The sequence below is a fragment of the Pseudopipra pipra genome, chromosome 25 (genome assembly GCF_036250125.1).
Source record: "Pseudopipra pipra isolate bDixPip1 chromosome 25, bDixPip1.hap1, whole genome shotgun sequence".
In the NCBI taxonomy this organism is placed as follows: Eukaryota; Metazoa; Chordata; class Aves; order Passeriformes; family Pipridae; genus Pseudopipra; species Pseudopipra pipra.
In genome coordinates this window covers 244,053-260,082 of record NC_087573.1, presented here as the reverse complement: position 1 = coordinate 260,082, position 16,030 = coordinate 244,053, and the positions used below count along the sequence as shown (strand labels likewise).

General features: G+C 57.6%; 2 protein-coding genes across 6 annotated transcripts; both read left to right on the top strand.

Annotated features, from left to right (window-relative positions):
- The first annotated feature begins 86 nt into the window (after positions 1–86).
- Positions 87–4,741, top strand: FANCE (FA complementation group E). The gene is made up of 12 exons (XM_064635762.1): positions 87–201; positions 320–569; positions 852–1,485; positions 1,568–1,612; positions 1,914–1,973; positions 2,061–2,204; positions 2,286–2,409; positions 2,889–2,964; positions 3,094–3,160; positions 3,256–3,381; positions 3,523–3,622; positions 3,797–4,741. Exons 2-11 carry the CDS (start codon positions 346–348, stop codon positions 3,619–3,621), a joined length of 1,599 nt encoding a protein of 532 aa, XP_064491832.1. The 5' UTR covers positions 87–201; positions 320–345; the 3' UTR covers position 3,622; positions 3,797–4,741.
- On the top strand, positions 3,940–15,952 carry LOC135402515 (inositol 1,4,5-triphosphate receptor associated 2-like). Of its 5 annotated transcripts, none has more exons than XM_064635776.1 (16): positions 3,940–4,023; positions 6,443–7,420; positions 9,965–10,119; positions 10,994–11,040; positions 11,426–11,502; positions 11,645–11,708; positions 12,002–12,077; positions 12,304–12,331; positions 12,969–13,109; positions 13,221–13,352; positions 13,650–13,797; positions 14,283–14,335; positions 14,929–14,979; positions 15,098–15,180; positions 15,263–15,376; positions 15,698–15,952. In XM_064635776.1, the coding sequence occupies exons 3-16, from the start codon at positions 9,998–10,000 to the stop codon at positions 15,855–15,857; spliced, it is 1,296 nt and encodes a 431-aa protein (XP_064491846.1). In that variant the 5' UTR covers positions 3,940–4,023; positions 6,443–7,420; positions 9,965–9,997; the 3' UTR covers positions 15,858–15,952. The 5 variants fall into 5 exon arrangements, with proteins under 5 accessions (XP_064491846.1, XP_064491843.1, XP_064491844.1 ...); XM_064635773.1 differs by having other exon boundaries at positions 6,443–8,802; XM_064635774.1 differs by having other exon boundaries at positions 6,443–8,802; positions 9,196–10,119.
- The last annotated feature ends 78 nt before the right edge of the window (positions 15,953–16,030 follow it).

The window sequence follows — 16,030 nt, the reverse complement described above, 5'->3', positions numbered from 1 at the left end:
TGAGTGTCGGGGCTGCCCCGGCTGTGCCCGGGGCACGGCAGTGACTGGGGCAGTGCCCAGGGGGCGGGGGGAGCTCCCCGGGAGGGCAGCGGGGACTGAGCCGGGGATGGGGGAGCTGCCGGGGAAGGGGTGCTGGAGGGCTCCGAGGGGCTCCCGGTGCGACCCCAGTGACGCTCCCGCATCCTCGGGCGGGAAGGGCAGGTAAGGGCAGCCCCCGAAACTGGCGCCGGGGTCGGCTCCGAGCACGGCAGGCCGGGTCCTGATGCTCCCGCGCCTCTCCCCGTGTGACCCGTGCCCGGCTCTCCCCCGTGTCTCGCAGGCGGCTGTGGAGCCCCCGCAGCAGCGATGGAGCCCCGCTGCCCGCCCTGGCTGCAGAGCTTTGCCCGGCCGTGCCGCCTCCTGCTCCACGCGCTGGCCTCCGGCCCCGCCGGGGCACTCGCCGCCCTCCGGATGGTGCAGCGGGACCAGCCCCGCGAGGGACCGGGACAGGCGTTCCCCTGGCAGGCCCTCACCGCAGCCCTGTGCGCCGAGGAGCCCGTGCTGGAGGAGCCACAGGGCGTCCTGGCTGTGTGAGTCAGATGCGTTTCTAAAACTTGGTGTTTTGTGGGAGGTTTGGCGTGTCAGGTGCCTAATTTGGGACCGCATGTCCACTTACCCCAGTGCAGTGGTCTATGCCTGAGTCTGGGATCGTATCAGCGGCCAGCTGATCTCCCAGCTTGTGTCTGCAAAAGCTGGTGAAGGCGTTAGCTGCTGCCTCCTCTTGCTCCATAGAGAGGCACACAGGGCAGCTTGGAGTCAGGACGAGGAGGTTTGCTGTGACAAGTTGCCTTTCCTTTTCTCCCCTTACCCAGCAAGCCACGGCTGCTGCTGCTGCCTATCATGTGCCAGAGAAACTTCTTCTCCCTGCTCCTCGTGATGCGGGATGCAGTACCAGGGGGCTGCCTTGGCCAGCTGCTCCAGGCCATGGAACAGGATTCCCATGTGGATCCCTGGATGCGGACGCTGGGGGATCTGCTCCGGCAGGGAACAAGAACAGAAGAGCGCTTCCCATCTCCCACTCCACTCTCGTCTACATGCCAGCAGCAGCTTAGGTGCCTGTGCCAGAAAATTGCCCAGAACAAACCAGAGGGGCAAAGGAAATTGAACTGGTGCTTTAGGAAGCAGCCTGGTGCCACTGGAGATGTGGCTGACTCTGTGCCTCAAGGTGGAAAGCGCAAGAAAGTGTTGGAGGAGGGAGCGGAGTTGATCAGTGACAGAGAGAGGAAGAGGTTGCTGCTGGAGGAGGTGGTGTTTGACCCTCTGGGACCCCAGGAATGTGGGGATGTGACAGGGATAGAAGAGGAGATGCCTGAGGAGCCTTCAGTGGATACATGTGCTGAGGGCACAGATGGGGCTGCTCCAGACAGCTCCCAGCAGGATGCAGTTGGGGAGCTCAGGAAGAGTCCCGAAACAGAGCTGCCAGCAGAGGCTCAGTTCTTTCTCCAGGTACTGGGTAGGGTTTGCTCTCCCCTTCCAGACAGTGAGCCTTTACAGCCTGATTCCCCTTCCTTTATCTCATTTCCCTCAGATGCATGGACAGAAGCTGAAAATGCTGCTGCTGCAGGAGTCCAGCGTAAGTGGTTGCTTCTGTCTGTCTCCTGGAGCCAGTGGTCTAAATGGGCTCGTGCCAGGGCCTCAAAAGGGGTGAGAAAGGAGGTGGGTTTCATGGGACTGACTGGACAAGGATAGAAAGCCCTACTGCCACCTCCTCTGGGCTGGGATACCGATTCGTGCCTGCACCTCGCAGGGGTTGCTGTGTGAGGGGCAGCCTGTGGGCACAGCGCTGGCTGACGTGAGGGGAAAGGAAAATCCTTAGAGCCATATATTGTGTGTTGATTTATTTGGTGCATTACTTAGGACTGTTTTCCCTCCAGCACTCTGAGCTGAGCATCCCGCCTGAGCTTTGCATCCTGAACAACTGCTCCCCCAGCCAGGTGAGTCTCAGCATCCCTGCTGCAGCCGCCAGTATTGCGGAGGGCCTGCTGCCATCCCTAACGTCCCATCCCCTCTGCCATCCCCAGCTTGAAGGACTGTGCTCCTTCCTCCAGCTGTCTGTGTGCCCAGAGCCCTTCCTGGGGCGTTTCTGCAGGTGGCTGCTGGCTCTCACCCCTGACCTCAGCTACACCAGCGCGGCCATCCTGGCAGAGCAGCTCTTCCTCAGGCGAGTACGTGCAAGGGCAGCAGAAGTTTCCTGCTCCCTGTTTCCCTTCTCCACCATCCCCACCTCCTGCCTTTTCTGTCCCTAGGTCCTGTCCCTTACCCAGCCACCTTCCCGACACCTCATGGCTGCCCTCGCTTCATTTTGCTCCAAGTATTCCCAGCCCTTCTGCCATGTGCTGGTGGCTGCGGTCCTGCAGGAGCCAGGGGAAGGTGCGGTGGGCTTGTGGGAGACATGGCTGTGGGAGCTGGAGAAGGGCCCCAACTGCAAAGTGCTGTCTTCTGGGAGGCATTTGTCACGTGGAACATGTGTTAGGATCCATGGAGACATAGGGCTGGTTTTACCTGGGCAAGCAATCACTTGCATTAGAATGGGAGATGGGTTTACAGATGCCTGAGATGGAGAGGGAGGGGAGGCCAAGCTAGCTTCCAGCATCAGTTTTCCCAGCTGCTGGCTGAATGCCTCTCCTCATGTGTGAACCCCTTTTCCTAGGGACTGGTGCTATTTAAACCCTGAGTGCAGGTGGGCAAAGGAAGCAGGATTATCCTGAACAATAGAACGGGGCACTATGTGGTTTTTGCATGTCCTAACTGACACTATGCCTGCGTGAAGGGCTGCTAGGAAGAGCTGGGCACATCCCTATGGATTTGGCAGCCTTTGGAGGCTCTCCCCATCTGACTTGCCCTTGCAGGTGCTGAGCAGACCAAGCTGGTGTGTGAGCTTGTGGAGGAGTGCCTGGAGCCACACTGTGTGCAGCTGGTGCTAAGGTAAGGGATTACAGGGTCAACAGTGCTGCTTTGGCCTCATGCCTCCCCGGATGGGTCAGCTGGCTCCAGCCACTCGGGAGCACCAGCAAGGCCGTGAAGCAGCACGTCTTCTCTTCACTGTGCTTTTAGCCAAGTCTTGGAGATGCCTTTGTCAGAGAAGCTCCTGCCGGTAGTGCAGGCCGTTCTGGGGCGGCAGGTGAGAGAGGCCCCTTGTCCCCCAGGTTTCCTTGCTGACTCCAGCAGTGCTGGAGCAAGGACTAGTTCTCCTACCCGCTCCTGGGTTTCTTCCAGGAGGTGTTGCCCCCGGAGCTCTTGGATCTCCTGGTCCTGACGCTGTGCCGGCAGGCCTCAGCCTTTGCCACATCACTTGACTATGCTAAGCTGGTGACGGCCATGCTTACCATGTACCAGAGCCAGGTGAGCGAGACCAGGCTCAGGTCCTGCAGATGGGCTGGTGAGCCGGCAGCCAGGGCTGCAGCTGGCCTGGGACCTGGTCCAGTGGTCTCAGGTGGGCTCCTGGCAGGGCAGCGCTCCAAGCTCATGCTCTCTTGCTCCCAGGTCACCCCAACTCACCGGAGCAATCTGGCTGCCGCCCTGGATCAGAGCAATGCAGCTCTGAAGAAATCACTGCAGGCTGTGCTGGAAGGGGCCAGATGAGGTGGGTGCAGGGGTCTCTGTCATGGGGGATGACAGGCTCTCTGCTCTAGGCCAGCAGGCGCCGTGATGCCGTGATGGAGCTGTGCCAGAGCCGTGATGGAGCCGTGCTGGCACCATGCTGGCTGTGCATGGCGGTGGGCTTCCCTGTTCTTGATTTGTCTTCTTCTTTTCTCAGGTGACCACCAAAGGGAACTGCGAGGTGACAGGTTCCTTGCATAGAGAACACTCATTGCGTAGTGGCAGCTGCAGCCCACCCTGCACTGGGTTTCCCCCAATGGGGTGGAACCCCACAGATGGTGTCTGTGCCCCACAGAGTATCCAAAGCCTCACGGCAGCATCTGATGTGAGGGTACTATCACTGGGCAGCGCCATCCCAGCCTCCCACATCCCCGGAGCTCGGAGGTGAGGGCTCTTGTTTGAACAATTAACGTGTTTCCAGGCTCTCCCTTCGGCCCGCCGCACTCAACATGGCGGCCCCCGCCCAGCCGCACTCAACATGGCGGCCCCCGCCCAGCCGCACTCAACATGGCGGCCCCCGCCCAGCCGCACTCAACATGGCGGCCCCCGCCCAGCCGCACTCAACATGGCGGCCCCCGCCCAGCCGCACTCAACATGGCGGCCCCCGCCCAGCCACACTCAACATGGCGGCCCCGCCCCGCCCCTCCAAGGATGCCGGCCGGGTGGGGCTGTTGGGGCTGAGTTCGCAGATTCTGAGTTATTAATGTCCAAAACACATCGCTGAACCAGGACAGATATTGATTTGAGGCTCTGTGAGGCTAATAATTCTGGACCTAATTCACTATCCTGATTTTACATTGTCACATTCCAAGGCAGAAGCTCTGCACGTGTCAGCGTTCCTCTCCGAGAGCTGAGCTGGTTTCGGAGCAGTGTGGCGGTCTGCTGCGCTGCGTATCTGATCGGCTGGGATTTACAGATTTCTGGGTTCAGGAGAGTGGGACTTAGCTGAAGAGCTGGGAAACTTGAATTTTCTGCTTTAAATCCACATTTTTTTCCTGTTTGCTAGGGACCCTGCTGTGTGTGACATATTTCCAGGGATGATGACACTTCCCGTTGCAGGATGTTTAATGATACTCTAATAAAAAGTGCTTCTATAGTGTGACTGTGCCCAAAGTTCTATCCTGTATCCTTGAAAATACCTGCATGAAACCTCATTTAGGCACCTCCTGGTCTGGGAGCTGGGAAGAAAAGGATGGGAGAGAGTGGATGGACTCAGAGAGGTACTGCTAGGGTTTTAATGAAGGTTAGAAGTGTTGCATAGTTCTGGAGCTATTTAAAAATCCATAAACATTTACATCTACAAAGGGAGAAAGGGAACTAAAACTTGTAGGTGTGACGTGGCTGCTTTAAGTTTGCTCATTTAGATCCAGCCAGAGGAAGGAAACTTTGAAGCATTAGGTGATGCTCTTAAGGCTGAGAGCACAGATTTCTTTATATAAGAATCTCTTAAGCTATTTTAGGTGACAGTGGACTGATGAGGCTTCAAAGTCTGCATTAGCTGGAAGACAGAAACCTCCAGGGAGCTGGATTGTTGCTGTGTTTGCATTCCACTGAGTTAGTGGCTCAGTAAAGTGAAGCTATTGTAGGGCTGCCCAAAATATGACATAAATAGAAATTGTGCCATGATCATCAAGGTCTGAGACTGCTGTTCTGGCTTTATTAGGTAGCAGGCTCTGGTCTTTGCAGTTTCCCTGCAGAGCTTCTACCAAATGACCTCAGTGTCATTGTCCCCACTGCTCCATCTGGCCGTGGCTGTCGGTCATGTGAAGATGACCAAGGACAAACTGATCTCAAATTCATGGCAATCAGCTTCCTGGTGTCATTGCTGAGAAGGTACAGGCCGTGTGCACTGGAGCTCCGTGGGGAACCCTCAGTGTCTCTGTGGACTGGGCAGTGATAAAGGGTTGGAAATTTTCCGGCCGTGGCGCACGGCTGCTCCCCAAGGGGTGTCTGCTGTTGTAACTCCTCGGTGTTATCTTTAGGCAGTGGGCTCACTGTGACAGTTCCTGGCTGCTGCTGCTGCACTGCAGCTTGTGCCTCCAACTTGTCGGGACACAGTGGGAGCTGTGCTTTGGGCCAGCTTACGTGGGTTTTGCAAGAAAGGGTAGTCAGGAAGGGATCAGCTTTGCAGACTGCAAGGGGGATTCCTGTTCTGCTGGGAAGCATTACTCTGGCTTGTGGACAGAGCCTTCTTAGCCCTGGTTTTGCTCTTGGCTGCAGCTTATCATGTGCTGTGGATTCCTCTAGGGTGTACGTGCAGATAACAATTGTGTAAGGAGAATTTGGAGCAAACCCCAGAGACACTAAACATGCTGGTGATAGACTGCTTGTTTATGTGGCAGTTGGTAGCACCCACACAGAAAACCTTACTTTTGACTCCTCTTGACCCTCAAGAACTTTAAAATCCAGCTTGAACAGTGCAAAGAGGTGCATGCAGCATAAAACATCTGTCAGGTTTTATAGTTTAGCAGAACCTTATCCAAGGGTGGAGGGAGCACCAGGACTGGCTTTGCCCTTGCCCTGATTTAATAGCAGTATTGGTGGAGAGAATTGTCTGAAGCTTTGTCCAAGACCTTTCTTAGGCTGGATGTTGAATGCATATATTATAGGTGTATAATTTTCAGCCAGTCTACTTGTGACATTTGACAGTGGTTCCTTATCTGCTTCCTCTTCTGTAGAGATTTACTTCCTTCATAGTACAGTGGGGAATTCCCTTTTTGGCCTATTAGTTCTTTGGTTTTTTTAAAGGAAATCCATAATATATGATTGCATGAATTATCTGTCCACTTTGCTGCTTCCACAGTAATTTTTGAACCAGTTTCATGACAAGATGATCCCTCCACTCCCCAAGTGCCATCGTGGTGCCATGATCGGGCAGCAGACATCCTTGGGCTGGGCAGGGGTGTGCGAACAGTGCATCCACAGATATTAAACACCAGACATCAGAGCCCTGGAGGAGCCTGGGGCCATGCAGCAGCTTGCTGGAAAGGGCTGAAACTCAGCAGCTTTCCTGAAAATGGTCCATATCCATCCCCAAGGGGCTGCCCCTCTCCAAGCAGGAGCTGCGGGCATGTCCAGGTAGTTGCTGTGTCACCCTCTTGCAGCAGTGTCAGGGGCCAGTAGTCACCCTGCTTCTCCCTGGAGGTAACTGCATGTCCAGTGACAGCCTGTTAATTGCCTGTGTGTAATCCCCAACGTGCTGATGCTGCTTTGCATGGAAACTTGGGGGCTGTGACACCCAGATGTCAGGCTGAAGTGCTCTGGGGAAGGCTCAGCAATTTTTTTTTTTTAACTTGGAATTTAAAACTGAATAAAAAGAACATTTTTCCTTCTCATCCTTTTGCCAACAACCTTTTTATCATGAGAAGAGAACCATGTTCTCCCTTGGGTAGTCTGGTGGCTGCCAGGTCCCTGTCGGCTGAGGAGCCAGGGCCTCAGAAAGGTGACTTTGTGGTAGGGCTGGGCTGTTGTTTTACTGTTGGGCCCCTGCACAGACCTAATAAATCACGTTTGCCACATCAGCAGTAGCAGCCAGTGTCGGTGTGAGCAGCTTTCTTCCAAGAAGTGGATAATCCAGATGACCAGAGTCTCTGCAATCTGAGCTGCAAGTTCAGCTCAGCTTCAGCAGGAGCCCTGGAAGATGCTGCTGCAGTAGCTGCTGCGTTGCCGGAGGGACCTCGCTGGAAGGAGAACAGGGGGCAAAGCCAGATCCCACAGCCACGTGCTCACCTCCCTGGGCTGGAGAACTCCCAGCAGGGTCTTGTTCATTCCCACTGATCAGGTCTGTGTGAGGGGAGCTGGGCTGCTTTTTCTTGTTTGAGGCTCTATGATAACCTGGATTGCAATCGCGATTTAGATGCTCTAAGGCTAAAAATAAGAATAGAAAAAAATCCATGTGTGCTTTAAGTAAATGCTTTAGAGGCTGTTTGAATGGGATGGTTTGCAAAGAGGGGCACTGCCTCTTATTAACTCTCCCCAGAGCGTGGGAGGGAATAGGGGAGCTAGTGTGATGGTGTCCTTAGGTCTGTGTCCCTCATGGAGCACCTTGCTGCAGCTGTGGACCTGCCAGGACACTGCAGGAGAGGCCACAGAGCCTCATCTGCTGCTTGGTGCCAGGCTGCTGCTCCTGGGGAGGAAGCCAGGGCTCTGTGCAAAGGTGTCTGTCCTCCACCCCCCCTTGTTTTGTAACCTCTGGCCCTGGGGCCACACCCTGGCCTCTTGCTCTGGCAGGCAGGGCACAGGCTGGGCCAGGTCTGCCCCGGGGCTGGGAGATGCTGTTTGCCCTCCCAGGGCTTAAGAGGTTTGCAGACCCCAAGGGGCTGCACTGTTCCTTGGGGTACATCAGGGTACCTTGGGCACAAAGAGGGGGGGCAACAGCAGCTGCCTGCTTAGCCTGGTAGTGCTGAGCATCGAATCTGACTCTGTAAGCTCATTAGGGGAAGAAAGCTGCTTTAGAGGATGTGATGGATTTGAGTAAAGTGATTGGGCAGGGGAAGGGGCAGTGGGGTGATGGCTGGTGGGAAAGTAGGACTGTTGAGAGGAGCAGGAGGAATGGGGGGCCTGGGCAGAATGGCTTCCCTGCATCACCTAATACAGGGGTTCCTAATCAGCTATCCTGGTTTAGCCTGGTGCTGAGTCCCCCATGAAAGCATGGGGGGATCCCCCGTCTCTGTGGAGGTCCTGAGTGCCACCACCCTGCCCTGAGCCTCCTGCCCAGGACTGCTCTGCTCTACAGACACCCGGCACAGAGGGAGCAGTCGTTGTCTTTCCCAGCTCTGTCACCTCCTAAGAGTGGGTGCAGGAACTGGCCTTTCATCGAAAGCAGAGGTCACCTGACCACCTGCAGCCCACTCCACCCGCCCCGGCCGGCACAGGGAGCTCCCAGCTGCTCTTGTGCATCTCCTTTAAAGGCCTTCTCTCATCTGGCTTGTCCCTGGCAGCTCCTTCTGCTGCAGATGCAGTTGCTCTCCCCTCCGGGGAGGCTCTGCTGCTGGCAGCTTGCACCGTGTGGGGCTCCAGCACCCCCCGACCCACCATCTGCCAGCCACGCCACGTCCCCTGACCCCCTCCTGGGTCTGATGGGGGCCCAACAGCGCTGAGTGCTGGGTCTGAGATGGGTGGCCCCAGCATCTGCCTTCGGCTGCTTGAGACGAGTTCAGGCAGGTAATGACCCGGGGAGCGTTTGGTGAAGTCGCCAAGCTGAGGGAAAGCGCTCGGTTTGGTTCTCCAGGGGGTTACTTATGCCAAACCAGCCGTGTGCCTCTGTATTTCCATCCGTAAAACAAAGATAGGAGTGAGTGTCTGTGAGGCTGTCAGAGCTGTAGTGAGACAGCAGGGTCTGCCATGGCTGTGATGGAGCAAGCGCTTTGCAGCAGGGACCAGCCCTCCAGAGGACTCTGATGCTTGCTGGTGTGATGAGTTTGGCTGATGCCCAGTGGCTGGGGGCTCCTGAGCCCCTGGGGGGGTGAAGGTGTCAACAACAATTCCCAGTGTATGGGCATGAAATGGGCTGGCTTCGATAGATGCAAGTGCTGCTTGCTTTTACACCTTCATCAGGCTCTGCGAGTCGGCTGATGGCCCTGCTCGATGCTGGGGTGACCTAGACTGAGCTCGGCCAAGGCTTGCACAGGTATGGGGGGCTTCAAGCAGTCCCTGCTCTCTGTCCCCTTAAACTTCTGCTGTATTTCTTGTCCTGGCCAGAAAACTTCTCCTTCTGCCCCATATCTGCATGTTTGTGGGAACAGCCTCTGAGGAGATGTGTCCTGTGGGACAGTCCCTTCTGCACAGTGACTTTACCCTGGGCTGGGAGAGGGACTCTGTGGGCTTTCTGCATCTTTCTCTAATTCTTCAAATGTTATAAAACAGCTTAAAAGAGTTGTCCAAGCTCCCTTGGACTCGGAAATCTTTCATATTAGTCTCTCTGGGAGCCAGTGTTGCAGGAAGATGCTTGGAGATTGCTCTGTCTGCAGCCTGGGGGACAGTGGGTCGCTCTCACTCTGCACTGGGTGCTCACACTGGTTGGTGGGTGCAAAATTACCTCCCCACACAGAGATGACCCACATCACAAGCCCCAGGCAAAAGTCCCCCCTCGGCGCTGCCCACAAATGGGGCTTGTATTAAATTCCTCACTTGCCTTGCACCATGCCCACCTGAATCCCACCAGCCTCCTCCTGAATCACAGTGGGCCTCCCCACCTCTTTTCCCACATGCCCCCATGCTAAGCAGAGGAGCTCGGAGCTCCTGCTGGGTGAGAAAATGCTTTAAAAATATAACATTTAGAGGCGTTCTCCATCTGTGCACAGCTACTGCGTGTCTCTCATGATAGGTGTGCTGGTCCTGGAGCCTCTGTGCTCCACAAATGAAGCCACTCACAGGGACCTCATTGGGAGAGGGGGAAGAGGAGGCGCAGGGACTCACCCAGGGGCGCCGGCGGCGGCAGCGGCAGAGAATGAGCTGCCAACCCGGCCTCTCACCTCGGAGGTATGTGCACAAAAAGTTCACCCTGTGGCTCTTGGGGTGCTGGCAAGGATGGGATGGGGATGGCAGTGCCAGGCAAGGGACACTGAGCATCATTTTGGCATGGCACCCTCTTCTCCTGCAGCCACTGCTCTCAGGGCATGACCCCCAGGCTTGCCAGGAGGCGAGGGAAAAACCCTGCTGTAGCCCTTTCCAGAGCTAAGGGCAAAGTTTGGGGATTCAAACCCTTTCCAAGTTATGTGCTGGGATCCAGCATGGTGCCACAGAGGCCCTTTGCACATCAGCCCCTGTATCTCCATGCACTGGTGACCTGCCATCCTTGGCGAGCTCCAGCATCCCTGGCCCCAGTGAGCAGGGATGCTACAGAGCTGCCAGACTTTCCTGCACCCAAGGCAGGGTTTTGGACTGATGAGGCCATCCCAGTGCACTTTTAGGGGGGTAAAAGCATGCACCCAGACCTGCCATCCCCAGGGGGTGATGTGAGATGGTGCTTGGGCTCTGTCGGCAGCTGGGTTCGTTGTGGTGCTGGAAGAGGCCAGCTCGCAGTGAGGTCTGCTTGGCAGCCAGGGCGAGAAAAAAAAGACTGTGCTGAGGAAAAGCACGGCCGCGGGCCGGTGACTCATTGCTGGCTGGAAACGGCTTCGGCAGGCTCCTCGGTGGCGGCTCTGCAGCAGCAGCAGGAGTGGAGGGGGTTGCTGCACCCGTGCCAGGGAGAGCGGGGATGGGGACGGAGCAGGCTGTGGAGGATGCTCGGAAAGGACCCAGGTCCGGAGCAGCAACACCAAAGGGTGCCGTGGCAGTGGGGGGAGGGTGAGGGGTGGGATGTTGCCGATGCTTTCTGAGTTTCTTTAGGGTTTACCCAGGCTTCTTTCCACAGGGAGCAGCAGGCAGAGCTGTCCGGGCTCCCCACGTCTCCAGATGAAGGTAAGGGCAGCCCAGGGTGGGGATGGGGGCAAAGTGGTGGGTTTTGCACCCTCCCTTCCTGAGCAGCAGGAGGGTGTCCCCTGGCCTGGCAGCACTTGCCTGCAACCCCTTCCAGCCCTGGGACCCCAACCCTCTCCCCTGTATCTGCCTCACCAGCTGTAACCCACCCTCTGCACCTTGCCTTCCTCCCCCTGCCCTGGCCCAGCCTAGCAGCAGCTCCCTTAATCTCACAGGGATATTTTGCAGAGCACCTGCCAGCTCACATTCCCTGTGAGCCTGCAGGCTGCCAAAATGCCAGTGATGTTTTCAGTGGTCTCCTCTGAAGTGGTGTCAGGCTGGGAAGGGGACCCTGCTGCCCAGCTCCCACCACCCTTTCTGTCCCCAGGCAGGATGAGCAGTCCCCAGAGGCACCCAGAGAGGGTTTTGGCTGGGAGCCAGCAGAGTGCGGAGCGTGTCAATGAGGTGAGAGGGAGGGGAGGTTAACAGGTTGGGGGGGCCCTTCCCTCCCCAGTTCCTTGGGCTCAGCCTCTTGGTGCTGGTCTTTTTGGGATGCCATGCAGCACCAGGGAGAGGTTTGTTCCGACAGCACCCTTGTGCCTCCCAGGTGCCAGGCAGGGACAGGCAGGAGCAGGCTGCTCACATCGGGGACAGTGACAGGACTGAAGAAGGTGGGTGAATCCCCATCCCACATCCCAGCTGAGTCCCTTTAGGGGAAGGTTTGAAGTAGCTGTGGATGAGTCTGGGAACATGTTCTGATGGGGTCATCTCACTTGGTGGGTACATGGGGAAGGGGAGGCTGGCCTGGGGGGACCTGAAGGCCCCCTGATGCTAGAGGAAGGATTGGGATGGTTCCACACCAGGGGCACCTGCTCCCTGCCAGGACAGAAAGGCAGAGAGAGGAGGGAAGGCTGAGGAGAAGTTCTCATGTGTGGTCTATTGTGGTGTCCCTGCCTCCCTGCAGGTGCAGAAACCCTGGAGGAGCCAGTGCTGAGTTTCCCCAGTGAGCTCTCGGTGCTGGACAGACTAGGCTTGCACAGGTAAGACCAGTGAGCACCTGCATCTCTCCAGGGGCTACCAGGGCACCACATGGTCCAGAGATTGGACTTTCCTCCTTTATCATTGCATAAGAGTTGCTGTCCAGGCAGTGGGCACTTGGCTTCCCGCTTCTGGTGGTGGCTGGCACCCCTGGGGGCAGAACAAGGGCATTTTCAGCATGCAGCCCCCATGATGCCTCTGTCCCTGACAGCACTTCTTTTTCTGCAGGGTGGCTTTGACAGAGCAGGATCTGGAGGTGAGGGCTGCCAGGGGCTGCAGGTGGGCTAGGGAAGGGGGACACAGGGATGGACACCTTGCTGGCTCACAGTCCCTTGGCTGTGCTGCTCCTGGGCACCCTTCAGGCACCGCAGTCCACTGGCAGACACCTTATAAACCCTTTCCCAGCAATGCTCTTGGCATTTGGAGGCAGCTGCATTTCCATGGCAAGATGAGTCTGTCCTCTGAGCACCCAGCAATCCTACAAAGTGCTCTGCAGCTGTTGAAGAGCGCCCTTAGCTGGGGAGCTGGCGGGAGCCACGATAATAAAAATAATTTCCCTGCGAGTGCCAGGGCTGAGTCAGGCTCCACCATCAGCCAGGACCCGCAGCGAGCGCTGGCGTCTGCCCGGCGCGTGCTCTTGCCAGGAGGGCTCGGGATTTCCGTGCGTTATCGGCTGCCTGGGAGACGTGTTTCCTCAGGCTGGCATCTCAAGGGACTGTGTCCAGCATGCAGCAACCTAACTGGTGCTGGGGAAAGGCAAGTGCTAAATGTCTTTAGCACTGCCCCATTTGGTGGCACACTGTGAGGTCTCTCTGTGCCTTGAGGACAGCAGCACATTGTCCTGGTGCCTTCCTTTCTGCCCCATGTCCCATCTCTCGCCCCCCATTTCTCAGGCAGCCTTTGCCCACCTCGCGCTGGCTTTTCGCTGTGACATGTTCACCCTGCAGCAACGGGTTCAGGTGGAGAAACGGGCACGGGATGCAGCAGAGGAAAACATCCAGGAGGAGCTGGGGCAGTGCCGGGCTGCCCTGGAGGTAGGTGGGCACCAGGGCAGGGGGCTGGCATGTGCTGGGGACATCCAGCCCGGGAGGGGTTTGGACATCTCAAAGTCCCAGCTCCAGCAGCTCCATTCTCTCCCCCCACAGAGGCTGGGTCCATCCTGTGCCAGTGTGGGCTGCAAGGAGATGCTGGAGCAGCTGCAGCACAACCTGGCTGTGCTGTCAGCAGCTGTCGAGCGGGCAACCAGCGCTGCAGAGAAGCTGGGGGCTGTACACCAGGTCTGTGCACAACCAGAGCTCCCTGCCAGGGCTAGGAGTGATGGAGGGTGCTATAGCTGGGCTTGGGGACCCATCCCTGGGCATGCTGGGGTTTGTCCCTCCTCCTCGTGGTGCTGGCCTTGACCTCATGTTTGCACGTACCAGGCTGCATCTGCCTGTCCTTGGGAGCAGGAAGGGGATGTATCTGCACTCCCTGAGTGGAGGCACTATGGGATGCACAGGGAGGGACTGGCAGAGACCTGGCTCCTTAGGGACCAGGAAATGGGGGCCCTAATCTGCCATACTGCCTGGCTGCAGGAGGCCCGGATGAGCCGAGCAGCAGAGGTGATGGTCCAGCACGTGGAGAACCTGAAGCGGCACCACATGCGGGAGCACGCGGAGCTGGAGGAGATGAAGCGCCTGATCCAGCAAAACTCCCGCAACCGGCAGCTGGCAGAGACCCAGGGTGAGGTGGGCTCTGCCACGGGGGCCCACATGGGGTTTGCAAAGAGCAACCCTGCAGGATTTGGTCCCACACCCCTCCGGGGGGGTCAGTGTGACCCTGCACCACAGAGCCAATGGGTTGTGTGAGCTGGGGACCAGTGGTGGGGGAACAGCTGGGACCTGATGACAGATGCAAGGGGCCACTGTAACAGCAGACGCAGCATGGGAGCAGCTGCTGGTGGCTGGAGAGCCATCCCCCCATAGCCCAGCTGGGAATGCGGGGCAGGGGGGCCCCATGCACACAAAGAACTCTCTGTCCCTGGACACCAAGCCCCACATGTGCCATTGCTGTGCACGTGACCAGGTCCCCCTGCTCAGGGCACCCCTGCCACGCACAAAGCAAATGGCCAGGACAGCTTTTGATGGGAGGGAGGTTTGCGACCGCCTGCACATCAGCCCCATCTTAGTGTTGGGGGACGATGTAAGGTGGTTTCTCTTTGCTCCCAGATGATGTGGAGCCACGGCTGAGGCCTCACCCCCTGAAGCGAACTTTCCATCAGGTAACTGGTCCAGTTCAGCCATCTTGGAGCCACTGCCTCCCCATGCCCTGCTGTTCTCCCTTGGCTGGCTGTCCCAATGCACCCCCTAGTCCCCAGGCAATGCCACTCTGGCTCGCTGCTTGCTGCAGGGAAGATGTGCTAGAAGTGCTGGGGATAAGGCAAAATGTAGGGGCAGCCTCAAAGTGCTGGGGGGACACAGACAGGGTTTCCTGTGGCTGCTTGTCCAGGAGGTCTCAGGCAAATCCCTCTGCATTGCAGGGTCATAGCTCGAGAACCACAGGCTTGGCTGTTCTCTAGCACCAGCTTGAATTCGGCACTGATTCCCCTACAGCTCAAGAGGTAGGGGAGTGCTCGGGAAGGGGGTTAGGCAGCCCCACCAGCACAGCTTGTAGCAGTAATGACAGGCGCAAACCCCTTGGCTTTGACCTTCCCCCATCTCCCTGGCTTTCCCGTTTCCCCTCTTAGTGCAGGACCAGTGGGAGCTGGCAGTGTCCCTTCTCCTCGGTGTCCCTTGCCTTTGCTGGGGAGGTGATAGGGAAGGAGGTGATGAGAAGCAGCCGGTGTGGTGTTCACCCCCAGCCCCTCTGTTGCAGGGGTCTGCCCGCCGCAGAGTCAGCATCGCTGTCATCCCCAAGCAGCTCTTGGTAAGGACATGTGCAGGGGGGACACACAGAGCTGTGCCCTGCTGTTGGGCATGTGTCCCCAGGCTCAGTACTACTGGGGGTCTGAGTCCCCACTGATGCTCCTACTTTTGGTGCCCAGCCAGGTGCCAGCCCTGACAGCCGAGCAGCCCTGGCAGGTGAGACGGAGCCAGAGGGGGCCCAGCGCTGGCCCAGCACCCAGAGGTAACTGGTGGCAGGGCAGTCATGGTACTGGCTGCTGTTGGCCCATGTGGGATGGCACAGACCTTGTCCTCTCCCTCCCCAGGAGTGAACTGGAGCCACAGGGCCAGGGCAGTGCAATGACTGAGGAGCTGGTGGCTGAGGCAGATGGCAGAGGCTCAAGGGCAGGGGATGAGGAGCCGGAGCAGCTTGGGCTGACGTGAGCAGCACTGTGTGTGCCCAGCATTCCCCTACGGCTGCTGGACTCTCTGTGGTCCCCAGGTGGCCAGCACTTGGGAAGCAGGCTGGGGGATTTAGTGGTGGAAGGCCAGAATGTTGTTTGGCTGCCTCAGCCAGACCTTGCTGTGCCTCAGTTTTGCCCATGCGTTGCGGGTCACCCACGCCCTCCCCGGGCTTGTTGCATTTTGGTTTGTGGAAGGCCTGGGGCTGTGTTAAACGCCCTCCCCATCCCCAGCTGGGGTGGAGGTGGAATTTGCTCTCTCCCATGGATGACGAGTGTCCCCCATTGCTTTCTCCCCAGGTCCAAGGGATCCGCAGTGGAGCTGTGGCGGCCGTGGCTCTTCCTCCCGCAGCACTACTGGGTTTTCTTCTGGCTGCTTCTCCTGAGCATCGCCTTCCTCCTCCTCATCCGTGCCCTAGAGCTGCAGCGGCTGCAGTCTGCAGCATCGCCCAAGGCCTAGCTGGACCAGGGAGGGGAAGGCAGCTGGGAGGTGTCACTGCTCCTTCCCCATGCCATAAATCACCAAAGCTCTAGAATAAAAAGTTAGAGGAAAAATGGGGCAGTTGTAATGCTGGAGCAGGTGGAACACCCTGTGGTAGGATCTAAGGTACGGTTGGCACCACCATATAAGTG

What these genes read in the sequence shown, in the direction of transcription:
- FANCE (XM_064635762.1), top strand. Translation starts at nt 346, where the DNA reads ATGGAGCCCCGCTGCCCGCCCTGGCTGCAGAGCTTTGCCCGGCCGTGC. An exon ending in TGCTGCTGCAGGAGTCCAGC is followed by an intron (nt 1,613 to 1,913) that starts GTAAGTGGTTGC and finishes TTTTCCCTCCAG; the next exon opens with CACTCTGAGCTGAGCATCCC. An exon ending in TTACCATGTACCAGAGCCAG is followed by an intron (nt 3,382 to 3,522) that starts GTGAGCGAGACC and finishes TCTTGCTCCCAG; the next exon opens with GTCACCCCAACTCACCGGAG.
- LOC135402515 (XM_064635776.1), top strand. Translation starts at nt 9,998, where the DNA reads ATGAAGCCACTCACAGGGACCTCATTGGGAGAGGGGGAAGAGGAGGCG. An exon ending in CCCGGCCTCTCACCTCGGAG is followed by an intron (nt 10,120 to 10,993) that starts GTATGTGCACAA and finishes TTCTTTCCACAG; the next exon opens with GGAGCAGCAGGCAGAGCTGT. An exon ending in CCCCACGTCTCCAGATGAAG is followed by an intron (nt 11,041 to 11,425) that starts GTAAGGGCAGCC and finishes TTCTGTCCCCAG; the next exon opens with GCAGGATGAGCAGTCCCCAG.